This window comes from Tamandua tetradactyla, chromosome 8 (genome assembly GCF_023851605.1).
Source record: "Tamandua tetradactyla isolate mTamTet1 chromosome 8, mTamTet1.pri, whole genome shotgun sequence".
NCBI lineage: Eukaryota > Metazoa > Chordata > Mammalia > Pilosa > Myrmecophagidae > Tamandua > Tamandua tetradactyla.
Genome location: NC_135334.1, coordinates 81,547,316 through 81,564,587, shown reverse-complemented (window position 1 = coordinate 81,564,587; position 17,272 = coordinate 81,547,316). Strand labels below are relative to the sequence as shown.

At 43.6% G+C, this 17,272-nt stretch overlaps 1 protein-coding gene across 8 annotated transcripts in view; it reads right to left on the bottom strand.

The window, feature by feature from the left end:
• The window catches only part of PPFIBP2 (PPFIB scaffold protein 2), a 180,101-nt gene that overhangs the window by 10,259 nt on the left and 152,570 nt on the right, over positions 1 to 17,272 (bottom strand). For 6 of the 8 annotated variants that reach the window (XM_077113862.1, XM_077113860.1, XM_077113863.1 and 3 more), the window contains 10 exons: positions 16,401 to 16,542; positions 15,592 to 15,720; positions 9,836 to 9,986; positions 9,480 to 9,591; positions 9,145 to 9,233; positions 8,712 to 8,834; positions 5,333 to 5,458; positions 4,435 to 4,623; positions 2,990 to 3,166; positions 740 to 805 (listed from right to left, as the gene is read on the bottom strand). In XM_077113862.1, coding sequence (XP_076969977.1) covers positions 740 to 805; positions 2,990 to 3,166; positions 4,435 to 4,623; positions 5,333 to 5,458; positions 8,712 to 8,834; positions 9,145 to 9,233; positions 9,480 to 9,591; positions 9,836 to 9,986; positions 15,592 to 15,720; positions 16,401 to 16,542 — 1,304 coding nt within the window. Of the gene's footprint in view, positions 1 to 739; positions 806 to 2,531; positions 3,167 to 4,434; positions 4,624 to 5,332; positions 5,459 to 8,711; positions 8,835 to 9,144; positions 9,234 to 9,479; positions 9,592 to 9,835; positions 9,987 to 15,591; positions 15,721 to 16,400; positions 16,543 to 16,960; positions 16,994 to 17,272 lie in introns of those variants that run through there. The other 2 variants (XM_077113867.1, XM_077113864.1) reach the window with 2 other exon arrangements.

Here is a 17,272-nt window from a genome sequence, read left to right as displayed (position 1 = left end):
TTCTTGCCGTTGGATGAAATCATCTTAATGCACCTTGGCCGCTCAGCAAGCAAAGGACCATGACAGGGCCTCATTATGGGTAGAATGCAGTGTGCAGGCTCAGTGAAGGAGTATCCAGGGACTTAAGAGCTCTGGACTTATACATCACTGAAAACCTGAATCCGTGCTCTGTGGCTGGCCTTTTACTGCCAACTCAAGACTGCATGTAAGACTTGCAAGGCAGATACTATTAGACTTCTTTATAGATAAGTAAGCCAAGCCTCAGACAGATGATGACTTGCCCAAGGTCCCAGAGCTAGTAAGAGGCAGTGCAGAAATCTGAATCAAGTCTGCCTAACTCCAGAGTTGTTCCTTTCCCCCGAGACCAGTCTGCTTCCTCATAGTATGTTTTGTCCTCATCGGGTGCTTACATGCCTGTGATATCTGCAAAGTCAGAGTATGATAGGAAATGCACAAGTCTCATGACAGGGAGTATCAACTAAGTGAGATGAAGCCTGGGCTTTGGTCTTAGGCAGGTGACCCAGAGCTGCTCTGCATCTTGGTTTCTTTTGCCAGATCCTAGACTGGAAAGAGGACCTTGTGCACTTCAGCCCATGACTCTTCCCAGTTCCCAGCACCATCCCTTTGTTTTCCCATCAATGGAGGCCCTGATGACACGGGCTCTCTAGTAGGAGTGGGGGCTGCCCCATGGGGCCTCCCCACCATCCATCCTACTGTGGAGTGAGGGTCAGAGTCCTACCGTGAGACGGTGAATGTCTTGGGAGAGGAGCCCTATCTGCGTCACGGTGCCTTCCGAAGGTGCCATCTGTAAAACGGGCAGCAGCCCAGTCAGCACACATGGGCTTGGCTCAGAATTCATAAAGGTGACATGCAAGTCCTCTCATGGCTTCTCCAGAGCATGCTTTCCCAGGGAAGGGGGTCAAGAAGTGGGCCAGGCCCAGAGGAGCAACAGATGGGAGAGCACATGCTCTTTCTGTCCCTGGGGTAGGCAGAGCTTCCACTGACAAGCAGATGAGTGTCCCATACAGCCATGCACACATCTCCTAGGCCCCTTCCAGGCCCCAGAACTTGGGCCTAGGAGCAGGGTAAGGTGGGGCTTTCAGAAGCAGCCCTTCTGCACATATTCAGTGTTGCCTGGAGCAGAGTCCAGCAGGGATGAAGGCCTTCTGAATAGACTGACAATTCCCAGGCACCAGCAGGACCCCCAACACCAATGCTCAAGTATAGGTGAGCATGCTCAGGGAGCTGCTGATGGAGATGCTTCACTACTTAGGAGTCTCTTCCCCCTCCTGTCTTTCTCAGATAATGCTGGCCTGCTCCTCCTTACCTGCCCCTCTATACCTAAACCTGTGTAGACATTGAAAGAGTTGTGTGTATCCTCTGAGGTCATCATGTATAACCCCTCATTTTGCAGGTAGGAAATTTGAGCCCTACAAGGGGAGCAGACCCTGTTTGTAGCTGCATAGAGAATTAGTGACAAGATAGTTCCATGCAGGGTTTGAAAACAGATGCATGCAGAGATTCTTTCACCAGAACATAAGAAGTAAGGGACAAAGCCTGCCCTGACTGTGGTTCTACAACTGCAAGGCCCAGGCCTTGTCAAGTACCTGCTGTCCAGTAATCTTGGGTACCAGGATTGAACACCAGCCAAGCCAGCCTGCTGCCCACATCATTAATGTCTGAGGCGATCATTGGTTAAGAAGCAAATCTTAGCATTGCCTCTACCTGGGACTGCAGTGGAGTGTACACAATGGGGTCATTGGGCTCTGCACATCAGTTATAACACTGCTATGATTCTTCTGCATGGGAGGCCCATGGGCCCACTAGAGCCAAAAGCTGCCTGGGGGGCAAATGAAACCTGTGGGCAGGAACTGGATTGGCAAGGTGTGTTCCTCCCTTAGTCTCTGGCCAGACAAGATCCATCTGGTGGACCCATTAGCAGTCAGTCAGCCTCTCAGTCAGGACAGATCTCCAGTTTTCCCAATGTAGACAGACCAGCCCTCATGTAGCTATAGGCCCAGCTAGCTCAGTAACAGAAAAACTGGCAAAACACTTGAAAGAACACATCTTTCCAGTAAGCCTGCCCTTGTTTCCCCACCACCACCCTCACAAAGTGACTCATGCTGCTGAAAGGGAAACCAACTCTGGGGTCTTCACAACAGATACGCTCTATAGGTAGGAGATGTACTCTTAAGAGAGGTGGGGCATGAAGCAAAGCCTCAACCCAGCTCTGAAGGAGATGGGGGGGTCCCCTGCTTCATCCCCCCCATCCATGATATTTGGCAAATCCCAAGTGTGCATCTGGCTGAGGACCAGGCTCAGGGCCACTGGCTCTCCAGCTACACAATGAGTAGGAAGGACTCCATCCTAGCTGTGCCCAGCGGTCATCCCCCAACAAGAATAAGGATATACTGCAGTTTTGCTGTCTATATAAATACTGGTTTTATTACCAGAAAGACACAAACATCTCTGTGTTAAGGCACAACACAATTACACTATCACTGTGGCAGAAATCTCTGCAGCTTGTCCCTTTGATCTCAGTAAGATTCTGCGGCCCACAGGTTGATAGGCACTTGAGATTTTCCCTCAGCTGAAGCACAGGGAAAGAACCTGAGAGCTGAGCCTCTTGGAATTGTCCTTGGTTTTTGGAACTGTGTCCAGATTTATGTGTTACCACTGGTGTTGAAGATAGATGTTAAGAATTACTAAAAACATAAAGCATCTCTTTTAGTGTTTTTCTTCCTGAGCCCACCTTTGGCACAGTCCCCAAAGTCTGGCCCCTTAACAAAGATGCAACTTCATACCCCAGCCACTTTAAGGATTCAAGAAGAGAATGGCCCAGGGGTACACAATTGCTGGAATGTTTTTTGCGAGCCATGCACATATGCAGGGGTTGAGGTGCGGTTACATGGTGGCACACGCGGTGTTACTGTGAGCTCTTGGTGCACAGAGAGGGCAGGTGACAAGGGCATCAGCTCATCTGTCCCACCTGGTCTAGCCCATCCAGTTCAGGGGCATCCAAGGCGCTGAGGGCCCGGTAGGCACTGTAGACCCCGTGACCGTCCCCGGCACTATCACTCGGCTCTGTTGGACAAATGTAGTCCGTCGATTCATCAAACTTCTTTTTTCTTATATTTCCAAAATGTGAAAATCCTAGTTTCCTTGGCTAAAACACAGCAAGTACAAGATTATGAGAAGGAGATTATCACATCAGTGTGCAGAGATTATAGGTAGTATGTTGAAGAGTGGGCCCACAAGGTAAGGAATAAGGCAATCTGCTTCTAGAAAAACTCATAACAAAATGGAGCTCCCTGTAAGCAATTTCTGTGCTGGGGACAGACCAATATATAAAGTCATCTTGAACAAGAAGAGCTGCTCCTGCAAGGCTCTGTGCCCAAAACTATACCTTGCTGCCCCAACAGTGATCTTCTCACTTCCCCAGGCAAACTGGGAGTTCTGCAGGGGAAGCACTGCCTGCACTGGAGGCCAAACACAGAGGACTTGCCTCACGACAGTGCTGGCACCACAAAGAGGGAGCACCTTCTTCCTCTCACAGTATCTAGTGCCCTCAGAAAGCCATACTGGACAGCCCTAGGTTGGCCACCCTCCAAGCCCTAACTTTGGCTTGCACTATTTTCACTACTATCTCCCGACACACTTCCTGTCCTTCTCCCTTGGGGAAGGAGGTCTGTGCATTGTAGCTAGACCTGAGGACATCAGTGTGCTCCTGGGGACTGCCAACGTAGTCATCTCTAAGACTTCGCCAGCAGGCCCATGTCTCTGACATGGTCAGAGCAGAGCTTCTGAGGGAGGCCTGGCCTGTGAGCTTGCTGGCTAGAAATGACATGGCCTAAGGCCAGCGTGGCTCAGGCAGATCTAATAAGCTTTGTGAGATTCAGAGCCCCAACAAGTGCTGCTGGTGCTGGGATGACCTCCAGATCCCTAGATGGCTGCATGCTGACCACCTCCTTAGTATAAGACAAACAAGACTGGCTGCTACCAGGAGCACTCCCTGTGTTGGCAGATAGCTTTGACCAAAACCCCATGGCATCGTGGCGCACAGATGACCTGACTGAATGGAACCAAGACTCTGGGACTCATCTGCTTTGCTAAGTAAGTCAGCAGCATTGGGGTAAAGGATGACTTCCCAACCACCTGAGAATAAATACTGTTTCTGATCTGATAGGCATCTGTGGTGCTTCCAGCATATAGTTCCTGTATAAAGAAACTCACTCTCTCCCTTGCATGCAGGGAACTTGCCTAATAAAGATTAACAGATAACAGGACCCAGGTCTCACAGCAGGAGCCGAGAGGACTTCCTCATCCAAGCTGCCTGCAGTGGTTTGACTCCAGGCCCTGGGTCAGCTGTGACACAACCAGAGACCCAGAAGCCAGGCCCCCGTGGGCCAGCCCAGGAAGAATCTGGCAACTCACTCGGACTTTGGCTGTGGTAGTCAGTGGTGTGTAAGCTGGTGAGGCCATTTTCTCTCGCTTTTCCTGTTCAGCCTCAGGACCAATCAGGGCATTGAACTTGGTGGTTAGATGGCGTCTGAGAAGCGTCTTTTGTGGTGGGATATTAAGAAGCATAGCCAGCGTATCCCCAGTGAAACGTGGCTCCAGGATCTAAGTAAAAAACACAGACAAAGCTACCCAGTGGCAATCACAAATGGCTCCAAGTAGGTGATACCAAGAAACTGGCCCCATGGGCCTAGGGGTATGTCTCCAGGGCAGGGGCTAAAGTTCATTCACTTGTTCTCTGTTCCATCCCATCATTTACCTAGTCCAGGGCCTGGCTCTGAGCAGACACCAGTACATTTATTGACTAACCACCTCATTTTCACAGACCAGCAGAGAACTATGACCTCTTTGATAAGGCTTATTCCCAGGGTCTGCTCTTGGTGAGATCCAAGCCTCTCCATTCCTCATTTCCTTTCTGGCTCTGGCCATTCAACAGATCTAAGTGGTGACGATCATATCATGACAAGCAGGAAGTTACATTTTGATGGCCTCCCTTTATTTCCCCAGCCACCATGTTCTTCTAGGAGCAAGTGGAACTGCTTTGTTAAGGGGTGATCCTCATGCAACCCCATTGGTCTGGAACCCTTCTGGGCTGATTGCCATGGAAGTCCTTCCAGAAGCCATATTGTTTTCACAAGGTATATTAGTTCTCAGTTGCAGATTTCCAAAATACTTTCTTTGAAGCTTAAATTTCAAGAGTTTCAGATGACCTATCAAAAATTTGTATTAGGATTTATGTCTGGACCTTAAGAAATCTGAATACCCCAGTTTGCAACAGGTGTGGGCAGGTGGGCTACTCCAAAGCACCACTCACAATGAGACCTCCATGGACGCCACTCCCACGAAGATTGGGTGCATACTCTGCCAGGTCCACAGATCGCAACCACTCCATCACTCTGTGGTTGGACCATTGCACAACTTCTGAAGGAGAAAGGTTACTCTGTGAAAGGAAGGAGAGTGAAGAAATTAGGCCTAAGAGGTCCTAACACAGTCCTCTAGAGTCAGCCACAGCCAATAAACCTACCCCATCAGGATGGCTCAGGCAGTGCAGGCCCCAGTTGCCTCAGGAGAAGGGAAGAGATCCTGGGTCTCTCATGCCCAGTGACTCAGGCTAGCCAGGACCATCTGCCTGAGAACCTTTCCAGTTTCCAAGAACTAGATTTCTTATGGAATCCTGCATTCTGATTCCAGAACCCTGTTACTCCCTAATTCTCAGATAAACATTGGGATTAACAAATGGAAACATATAATCATTCATTCATTGATTCAATAAAACCTTAACAATGACTGTCAATTATAAGCTGAGTGTTATATAGACATAAGAAGTACAGGTGCTTACACCTAAGTGCCCTGAAGTGACATCTTAGTCTTCAAAACACCGAGCATTGTGCTTGCCATTTGTGCTGGTTTGAAATTGTTATGGAGTCTAGAAGCCATTCAGTCTTGTAGGGGTAGACCTATTGTTTAGGGTGGAGACCTTGATTGAACTGTTTCCATGGAGATGTGACACACCCAATTGTGGGTGTGACCTTTTGATTAGATGGAGATGTGGCTCTGCCCACTGAAAGTGGGTCTTGATTAGTTTACTGTAGTCTTTTAAAAGGGGAAACATTTTGGAGAAAGCTCAGAGCCCACAGAAACCCAGATATCTGGAGATGCTTAGAGTGCCGAAAGAGTGAGCAAAGGCCTAGACATAGATGCTGGGAGATGCAGAGCCCAGCAGATGTTGCCACGTGACTTCCCATGTGATACTAAGAAAGCCAGAACCCAGAGTTGTGTCTTGGAGAAGCTAAGTGAAGGTCCACAGATGCTTGGAGAGTAAACCACTGGATCAGAAGCTGGAAGTAATAGAACTGGGAACAAGAAACAGCAGATGCCAGCCACCATGTGCCCGCCACCATGTGTCCTGCAATGTGACAGACATCAACCTTTTTTGAGTCAAGATATCTTTCTTTGGATGCCTTAGTTTAGACCTTTTTATAGCCTTAAAACTGTAAACTTGTAACTTAATAAATTCCCTTAAAAAAAAACTTTTTGTTGTATAATGTAACATATATACAAAGCAAAGAAATAAAAAAGCAATAGTTTTCAAAGTACTCTTCAACAAGTAGTTACAGGACAGACCCCAAAATTTGTCAGGAGCTACCATACCATCCCCTCATATTTTTTTCCTTCTAGTTGCTCCAGAATGTAGGAGGCTAGAAGGCTATTTTTTTTATCATCACAATCGACTTTTTTTCCTTTTCTTTGTGAAAAATAAAATATATACAAAAAAGCTATAAATTTGAAAGCACAGCACCACAATTAGTTGCAGAGCATATTTCAGAGTTTGACATGGGTTACAATTCAACACTTTAGGTTTTTATTTCTAGCTGCTCTAAGATACTGTAGACTAAAAGAGATATCAATTTAATGATTCAGCATTCATATTCATTTGTTAAATCCTATCTTCACTGTATAACTTCACCATTGCCTTTGATCTTTCCATCCCTCTCTTTAGGGGTGCTTGGGCTATGGCCATTCTAACTTTTTCACATTGGAAGGGTCTGTCACTAATATGGGGTAGGGAGATAGAACTATCTGATGTTCTGGAGAGGCTGTACCCTCTAGGTTTCAGGACTTATGTGAACCAGGGACTCATCTGGAGGTTGTAGGTTTCTGGAAAGTTACTCTAGTGCCTGGAACCCTTGTGGAATCTTATACATTGCCCTAGGTATTCTTTAGGTTTGGCTGGAATGGTCCTGGTTGGGGTTTGGCAGGTTACAATAGGTAGCAAGGTCTATCTGAAGCTTGCATAAGAGTACCCTCCAGAGTAGCCTTTCAACTATATTTGCACTCTCTGCCACTGATACTTTCTTATACTTCTTTTCCCCCTTTTAGTCAGGATGGAATTGTTGGTCCCATGGTCCCAGGGCCGGATTCATCCCTGGGAGTTATCTCCCACGTCGTCCGGGAGACTTTTACCCCTGGATGTCATGTCCCACATAGTGGAGAGGGCAATGATTTCACTTCCAGAGTTGGACTTAGAGAGAGTGAGGCCACATCTGAGCAAAAATAGAGGTCCTCCAGAAGTAACTCTTAGGCATGCCTATAGGTCGTCTAAGCTTCTCCATTACCTACATTAAGCTTCATAAGAGTAAGCCACAGGATCAAGGGTATGGCCTATTGATTTGGGTATCCCTAAAGTCTGACACGGTATCAGGGGATTCCCTGATAGTAAGGTTTAATAGTTCCATATTTTTTCCTCCCATCCCTCAAGGGACTTTGCCAATACTTTTTGATTATCTGTTTAATATATTCTAGGATGTATCCAGGCATTACAATAGTCTGTACAGGATTAAAGAATAAATTCCCTTTTAAAAAGCCATTTCATTTCTGGATATTGCATTCTGGCAGCATTTAACAAACTAAAACACCATGTAGGAGGCATTTAAAATATATTTGGTGAATAGGGAGAAAATGAGGGTTGGAAGGCAATGGTAGGAGTTTTGAATCCCTCAGGAAGATAAATTAATCTTATAGCAGGGTTAGAATTAGTTTCTAGGAACAGAGGAGATGAAATATGACTGAAAATCCTTCAGCTTAATGGCCCATAAAGAATTCCAAAGTGCATGGAACATTATCATAGATTTTACCAGGATTTTGGTGGTTGTGCTTACCTACAATATTTCTTCTCTGCCAAAACCTGCTCATGGATCTTCAGTGTAACTAGGATTGGAGGTCAGTTATTTTTGTATTACAAATAAGCAAATCTATGTTATTATAAAAATAAATCTGACATGTCTGGTTTGTTAAGGTCTCCTCTCCTTCCCTTCTGGCTTTTCTCCTCTCCTCTGACTACTTGGACACCTATCTTACTGTTTTGGCATTCCCTTCCTTTTCCTTTGCACCATTTCATCTCCTTTATTCATCATAATGGCTTTGAAAAACTTGCTGTCATTGTCTTCTGGCCCACAGCACATATCCTGCTAAGGAGAGTGGGAGCTTGGCGGTATAGTGACTGTCCTAGGATAGAAAGTACAAGTGTAACAGGAGTGTTTTTGCCATCATAAGGCAGTAGCAAAGGAAAGAATCACAAACACAGTGGCCCAGAATGCAGCTATTTTGTGATGACAACATTCTTGTTTTCTCACATATGATGTTTCAGGTATCCTGGCTCAGGGCTACCTGGCTAGGCATTGTCCTGTCCTCACCTCATCAGCCGGCCGCCGGTGCAGGCAGTGGGGGTTGAACTTGTTGACATGTAGCACATGAATGGCACATTTGATGCTGAGATGATGTAGTTGGCTGGTGACTTTTAAGAAAAGTAGATCATTCTGTAAGAGGAAAATCTAGATTGATGAACCAGAGTTAACAGTAACAAAAGAATCCTGAGGTCCCTTCCCATACCAAACATAGACAAGTCTGCCATGTCCTAGGAAGCTGCACTTAGACAAACCAATAGCTTCTTTAATGATAATGATTTGTACTCTACTACTTGCAACTTCTTATGTGACAACTGATACTATCTAGAGACCTTAAGAATATGAGAGAGGAAGTAGAAACAGGTTTAAAATAACTACTACGGGTACTCCTGAGCTGAGTGCTCACAGGGACAAATTAAATATTTAAAGGAAAAATCCTCACCACAGTTAGGTATTGCAGCATTCGCCCATCAACTCTGGATTCATGAAATTGGTCTTTGTATTGGGGTAAGCCAATGTCATCAAGCCACCCTATAGCAATAGAAAAACAGTTGTATCAGGATTCATGAGAATGGGAGAATGGGAGAATGTGGAGGCAAAAAAAAAAAAAAGCAAATTATTTCAAGGTCCCAGTTTTATTCCTCCAAAAGGTTTAGAAATCCATATGCCTTTCACAGGGAGACAGCTGTCTCTGAGGCACACATTCAACAGGGAAATTCTTTCTGCTTTACAGGAGTTGCCAGAGAAATCCTTAAAACATATGTGCCTGTAACTTACGTGTCACCCAAATGTGGTCTAGCAGGGCAGACTTCTCCTCCTGCTTGGTGTTGATGGCTTTCACTGCTAGAACCAGCTTTTTTCTGTGTAGAGGGTGCTTAATTCCCAGCTCCTGAAATTGACAGTTGGAAGACCAGATGTGAAATTTTGGCAGGCAATTTGGCCCTTAGAGGATGCCAAGTCTGGGTGGAGATACTCTGAGAATGACAGAGGAGAGGGGAATCTGCCTTTTCTCTCCTTCTTTACTCTGCCTTCTGATATATGTTTTGAGGGATGGGAGGAAGAAGAGGAGCTTACCTCCCTTGCATTGGTTTGGGAAGACATAGGAGCCATCTTGCTCAGAGCTCAGCTCTTACCTTTTCCATATCTTGAGGAGTAGCTGTCAGTAATGTGTGGCCAGAGGTCACCCACTGCCTGGCAAAGATCACGTACTGACCCAGGCCGAAGTCCTCTAGCCACGCACACACACGCTCTGTGCTCCACTGGGCAAAGGGGGCATTGGAGTCACTGCAGAGCAGGAAAACAGCACACACCTGTTAGCATGTGAGCCTGACGTTCAATCTGAATATAATAAAGTCTCACTAAAATATTTTTTAAACCTGGTTATGGAATTTATTCCATTGCAACACATTCATTTGGGGTAGACACTAGAGTTTCCTGTGATAACACATGGCCTGCACTTCAAATCTCCAGCTACTTAGAGCACAGACAGCCTGTAAGACCCTCAGGAAGCTGGTTACATGGCCACAGGTCCACATACAACATACAGGTGCCACAAGCCCAGAGGCACGGCCCATTAGGACAAGATCTGTAACTGAATCATGTTTTCAGCAAGGTTCAGTACCATTCCAAGGGAAATGCTTAGGAAACTAGGTAAAGGGGAACAGTTTTCTAACATTAAAAAACAAACAAACAAACAAAAAAAACTTGCCAATCAGCAACAGTTAAAATTATCAATGAAATATTTGGGAAATTCCCATTAAAATCACTAAAAAGACAGGAGTTTTTAATGTCAGTGCTAATAGTACCAGTGTGAGAGTTATAGCCAATAGAAGAAGATATAAAATAAATATACTAAGTATAGTTACTAGAAAGGCAGAAATAAAAGAAAGCCATTAGCTTCAGATGATATGACTGTCTACCTAGAAAAATTCAAGATAGCTAAAGTAAGATGGCTAATTATAAGTGTGTGCATATATGCACATACGGTATATAATATAAATACCCAAAAATCAGTTTCCTATATGCCCTCAATACAAGATGCTTTTTATTAAAACCACTGAACAATCCCATTCATAATAACTCAAAATATAAAATGTCTAGGAACTGTCTTTACAAGGCACGTGTAGGTCCCCTGTGACAGTGTGTGGATATGGGACGGGGGGAAGTAGAGGGGAGGCAGTAACTACAGCACTTTATTGAGCAACATAAAAACAAACATGAATAAATGAAGAGCTAGGTCATGTTCCCAGACAGGGTATTATAAAGCCATCACTCCTTAAAAATATCAATTTCTCATTTAAAGTGTGAATGTAATGGCCCACTAGAAATCCCCAAAGAAACTTTTTTTTCCCCAGGGGATGGAGGGGCTAGGCAGAGCAATTTTATATTCATTTTTAAAACCAAGTGGGGATTTATGAAATATAGAAGCCTAGAGAGAAAATTCCACTCAGGAAAGTACCTGAACATGCTAGATAAAACAATTTTGAAATGCATGGCTAAACTGTTCTTCAAGTGAGGGAATTCTTTAGAGAGCCAGAAATGATGAGAAAGCACAAATACAGAACAAGTGCTGGAGATGATGGTCCCTAAGGTGGGTGCTGATCACCTGAGGCCTAGAGACTGGGTGTTCCAGTCATGGGACCATGAATAAATGCAGGTACAGATCCAGATTTTGTGAGGCCTGAAGCTGACAAAATTTGGGGGCCCTCTTTAAGAGAAACACAAGTTTTGAATATGGAATTAGGTAGAAAATGGATTACTTATAATGGGAAATAAAATCACCCAAAAATCATAAATTAAAAAAAAAACAACTGAAAATTATCAGAAAATAAAGAAAAATTAGTATTATTTATTAACTCACCCCTGGTTATACCTCTATAACATTTCTTTTACCTTCCCTTTTTGGATTCATTCTCTTTTGATTGCTTCTTCACTTTTCAAGAATTCTATACTATTTTCTATGATAACAGAAGGATAATTCAGTCTTTTAGCACGACTGAACAAAACCTTTATTTCTTATTATGGTAATTTTCAGCTTCACAATTTATAATTGGTATTGCCATGTGCATTTTTAGAATTGTTGTCGAATTTAGGAAAACTTCTAATAGTTTTCTATTACATGTGAGCTGTAAAATTTCAGAGCTTGCAAGTTTTCTAGTGCTGTGGCTAATCTTAAATATTCTTTGAATTGACAACATTCATTAACCAGTGAATTGGCTATGTCCTCGTGGCAGTGCTATGAGTTTTATGTCAGTGTATCATGTGAAACAGCAATAAATTTTAATCTTCTTCCAATGTGCTCATATGATTTGCATTCTGTAAACAACAATTTAGGAGCCTGTTAATTATTTCTGTATAAAATTGATCTCTTGATCTTAGTGAATTAGTGCTTCGGGTTTTATCTAGATTTTTTTTGTTCATAATCGTTTCTTAATGTAGGAATAATTTCTCTCAATTTTAATGCTTTTACCACTTTAATTTCACATTTTATTAATTTTTTATTTCATTCACTTTTACTGTTTCTGGTAATTAGGAAAAAATATTCTACATATCAGAGGGATGTTTTAGTTCTGAAGGGGAAATAAATGTTTTTGAGATCATATAAAAACCCCTGTCTTGTAGACTTTTTAATTTTTTTTTAAAAAAAGCCTCCAGCTCTGGCCCTCATCTACAAGCCTTCCTATTCCATGTTTTGTGAATTCTCTCCACCCCCCTAAGCCAGCTGTTATCTTACCAGTATGAGAACCAACATCTGCATCTCCTCAGGTTTTCTCAGTGCCAGGGTCTCCTATACCCTCAGCCACCACCATGACTGAGTATGTTATTAAATAATTTAGAGGTGACAGGGAAGGTACCCTTTGTACACAGTGAAATCATTTGTTTTCTTGACACATTCCAAACCATTGTTCCAAATTGAAGATAAAATGATGTAACTGAGGCTTCTCAAATATGCCTTGGCAGGAGGAGAACACAGGTATGTTTATAATTGTATTCACTTCATTAGTAAGTATATTCCTGACAGGAGAAAACTTCAGTTTTGACTAAGTATCCATGAAAAGCAAATCTTCTGCTTATGATTTTGCACATCTGCTGGTTGGGAAGAATTTTCCATAGACTGGCTTCTGGTTTTGAACACAGCAAATGTTGCTTCTCCATTACCCCCTACTTCTGGTCTCAAGTGCCAGAAGACATGTTCATGTTACAATGTGACATCTCACAACACTGCATCTTTGTGTCACAGTGCTGGGCAAATGGGTACATTGGGAGGTAGGAGTTATCCTGGAAGCCATTTTTACATGAGGACAGCTAGCAATAATGTAAGTAAATAGGAAGTGACCAGAATTCACATATACATAGTCCAATAAACCCAAACTAAATGGATCCCAAGTCAATTTCCTCTCAGACAAATCCAAAAATTCCCATGGCTACTCCAATATAAGAAGTATAAACAGAAGAGGCTTACAGACAAGGCTTAACATCTAATATATAGGAAACAGAAATCTATAAGCGAGACGTTAATAACTAAGTAAAAATGGGCAAAAGATGCAGGCAATTCACAAAAGAATAAAATAACAAGAAAATTAAATTGGCATTCTCATCAACTTGAACAAGTTTAAAGAAAGAAAAATTTTAAATACTTAATACTGGCAAGGGTGTGGGGGTAACAGGCCTTCCCTATTCAGCAATGACGATTGGAATGTAAATCAATAAAATCTTACCTGTGGAAAAATGGTAATAAAATGTGTTCTTCCATAACCTGAGAGTGATTTTCTATGAAATGTTACCAAACATTACAGTTCATTGGAAAAAAGGGTATTGGGGCTGGAAGGGTTCAGGAAAAAGTACTTTTCCTACAGGAATATTAGTAACAAAACTTTTTTTTTAACATGGGCAGGCACCAGGAATCGAACCCGGGTCCTCTGGCATGGCAGGCAGGCATTCTTGCCTGCTGAGCCACCGTGGCCCGCCCAGTAACAAAACTTTTTAAAGCAATACCTAAATATCTATAAACTATAAATACCGGAGGAAATTAACATGTAATTATATCAAACTTGCTTCTGCTTAAGAGCAACAAAGGTCTTTCTTTTCTACCAGCAAACTCATTTTTGTTGCCATAAGCATTGTTATGATAAACATAATTTCTTCAGGACTTCTTCATTCTTATTCTCTCTATCATCCCTTGTTAAGGTTAACAAAGCACAAAGGCATTCAAACAAAACAGCTGCTTGGCTAGAACTGCAGCTTTTTACCTTTGGCAGAGAAAGCCTCTATTTCCCCACACCAGACACTGATTACCTGATAACCCATTGTGACAGACAGAATGCAAAGAGGCTTCCCTAATCAGACAATCCTATTCTAGGAAATAAGCCTAAGGGTTTTAGAAAAGTTTTTACACTGTGACCCAGTGGTTCCCCTTCTAAGAATCAATCTTAAAGAAAAAGCCAGAATTGAAACAAAGATTAATCATTCAAGGATGTTTACTGCAGCTTTAGTTTTTCATCCCAGAAAAAAATCAGAAACACTAGTAAACCATTAAATTAGAATACTCTTATCAGGGAATATATGCATAAGCTTTCCTCGGCTCACTTCCTAACGGCTTTGAATTGGCCTCTGCCTTCTCAGACCAAAATAATAAGATTTCATTTCCACTATATTAATGCTGAGAATTAATACCTGACTTATGGACGTGTGAGTGTGTGGGTATGTGCATCTTATTCAACAATTACCTGCATTTTGCACCGATGTATAGTGATCTCTATGGGGCCCGAGCTTAAGAGCTTTTAAATTCTACCTTTGTATTAAAAGATTTAAAACATCAAAATCTAATCAAATGGATTGTCACACCGAAGGCCTCCAGAACTACTCATCTTGACTAACTCAGACTTCAGGAGCTATTCTGCTGGAGAGGATATGCCCTAGGAATGGCCTGGTGAGAAGAGAGGAAATGGAGAGGGATTTCCCAAAACATAGGACTAAAGATTCACATTGCAAATTTGAAGGGAGATACTCTTTCTCAGAACAGGGAGCTCTAAGAGGGACTAAAACTAGTAGTGGAGGGTGTCCACTAGAGATTCCTCTGGAAAAGTTTAACATTTTTTATGATTTTTCATTAAAGCATGTTGGGAAAGCCATATGAAACTTACCATTTTCCTTCTAGCTCCACACTACTCTTTGCAACCCCCTTTAGTTCCTTATCCTTTAGTAAAGTTTGTGTGAGGGCATAGTGCCCTCACAATGGCAGTATGAGGGGATAAAGGCAGTCTCGGCCTGCTCCACCCACACCCTTCTGTGCAGGTCTGCATGGAAGGAGAGGGCTGACCCAGGATCAGGTAAGGGATGACTTTTCTTTTCCAATATCCTAGAGGAAGCTGAGCCTTGAATGGTGGAAGGCCGATGCTTGGGTTAGGCATGCATCTCATGCAATACTCATTAGAATTTTAACAAAATACTTGGTTTTAATCCCTATTTTACAGGTGAGGATATGGAGGCAGAGGGACATAAAACTTGACTTAGGCAGCATGGTTACAAAGTGACTGAGCAGAGATTCCAACCTGGGTTTGTAATTGCAGAAGCTATGCTTTTAATGGGTGTACCCAAGTCTCTCAAACCACTGTGAAAAGGCAAAGCGGAGAATAGAATATAGATGTTTGGAGCTGCTGAGCCCTGCCCTTAGCATGGCCAGAGGGCCCCACTCCCAACCCCAGCCACCTCCAGCTGGAGGGGGCCTCTTACACTTACCTCAGTATACTTATAAACATGAGCAATTTCTATGAGCATCACAGAGAAAGGTTGAGAAGCACTGCACTATGCATTCTGGCCTCCCCACCCCATGCCCACACTCTGCTCTGGGCTGGGATTTCACATAGCTCTTTGGAGATGGGCTGATTACCTTTTCTGACCCTTGGAGTCTCTGGTTCTGGAGAGTCTTGGCCCTGCAGTTGCCCGGAGACCACCTCGTCGGAACTCTGCCATCCCCGGTGCATCGGTGTTGAAATTTCCTGACTGAGTTCTTCGGATTCTGTGTGGAGGGTAATCCATGGGGACTGTCGTGGGTCAGTCTGAAATTGTGGGTCAGTACATGCCCTTCTTTGTAGGGCCACACAGGCCAGACCCCAGGCTCCAGGCAATAATGCCTCCCGCTCCCTCCCTTCCGGTCAAGGATCACAACCTGTGACAGCTCCTTGACCAGATCCAAGCCTCAATCCTATCCTGTCTCTGCAATTTGGACCACTCCCCATGGGGTTCAAGTTGAAGTTTGATGCCTGGTAGGAGGCCCAAGCTTCTGCCTCAATTCAGATTGGGTCAACATAGCCAACAAGTACTCAGCTTTCTGTACTGAATGATTACTTCTTAACAAGAAACAGACTGAACCCCAAGGAAGGAAGGATCCGGTTTCATTCATACATCTCTCAAAGCACATGTAGTGTGAGCTGCAGAGCATGTGCTCAATGTACAGGATGGATAGATGCCCAAAATGAATGACATGTAAAGCAGCTGGCTAAATCGAACATGTGACTTTCATTGTTCCAGTTCTTCAGATCCTAAAAAACAATTCCAATTCCTCTCTCCAAACATACTGTTCTATTTTTATTGCTGTTCCAATGTCTGATGGGCCAGGGGCTAATGTAGGCTCTTTTCCCATTCAAGAAGAATATTGATTAATTCCAAGTAATATAATTATCTTCACAACCAACTTACTTTCCCCAGAATTTCTTGATGCCTTTGGGGCTTCGTTTACCATCTGGCATCAGAGGAGACTGGGGACCTGACTCAGCTCCCGATGACGTGGATGAGAGGTCATTGGCCATGGCAGTGTCATCCCAGCTATTTTCTGTTTCTCCTGGCGATGAAAGAATAAAATGACGAGTGAATGAGCACAAAGGACATGACCTTTGGAAACCTCCCTCAAGTCTGGGGCATCTTTCAGTAAGAGTTGGGGAGAATTTGCCCAGCTTCGCCTTCAGGACAGAACTGTGTACCAAAACGTCAGAGACCAGCAGGGGCTTAAGCAACTCTCTTTCCAAGGAGTTAGTATAATATTTCAAAGTTGGATGAATGAATGGTCTTTAGATCTAGGGGCTTGGGGTCTAAGTACCTGTGGATTACTCCTACAAGGAACTTGTTCTTTTTGTCCCAAGGGAAATAAGTGAAGGGATGCAGGCAGAGGGGGAAACGTGGCTGAATGTTTGGGGGTTGGTGTTAGGGTAGGAAAACAAGGGCATTCTCAATCTCCACCTCACCTGGAACAGGTACAGTACCTAATACAGGGGCACTGACACTCCGGCCACGATCTCCAGCCAACCAAGAAGCAGAGAAGCCACATGAAGAAGCAAGAGAGGCCAAAGTCCAGCCCAACAGAGTTATGGGGAAGCAAAGAAATAAACAAAAGAGTGTCATCAAGCAAGAGAGGAAAACTCAAACAGAAAGAAAAATAATCCCACAAGGAGGATGGGGTGAATGTTAACTGAACTCAACCCACAGGGTTATTGTGCTGAGAGGAGACCTCATGTATTGGGACCAAATGCTCCTGGTGCAACTTCCTTCAGGGGAGAGGGAGGGAGAGCAGCAAG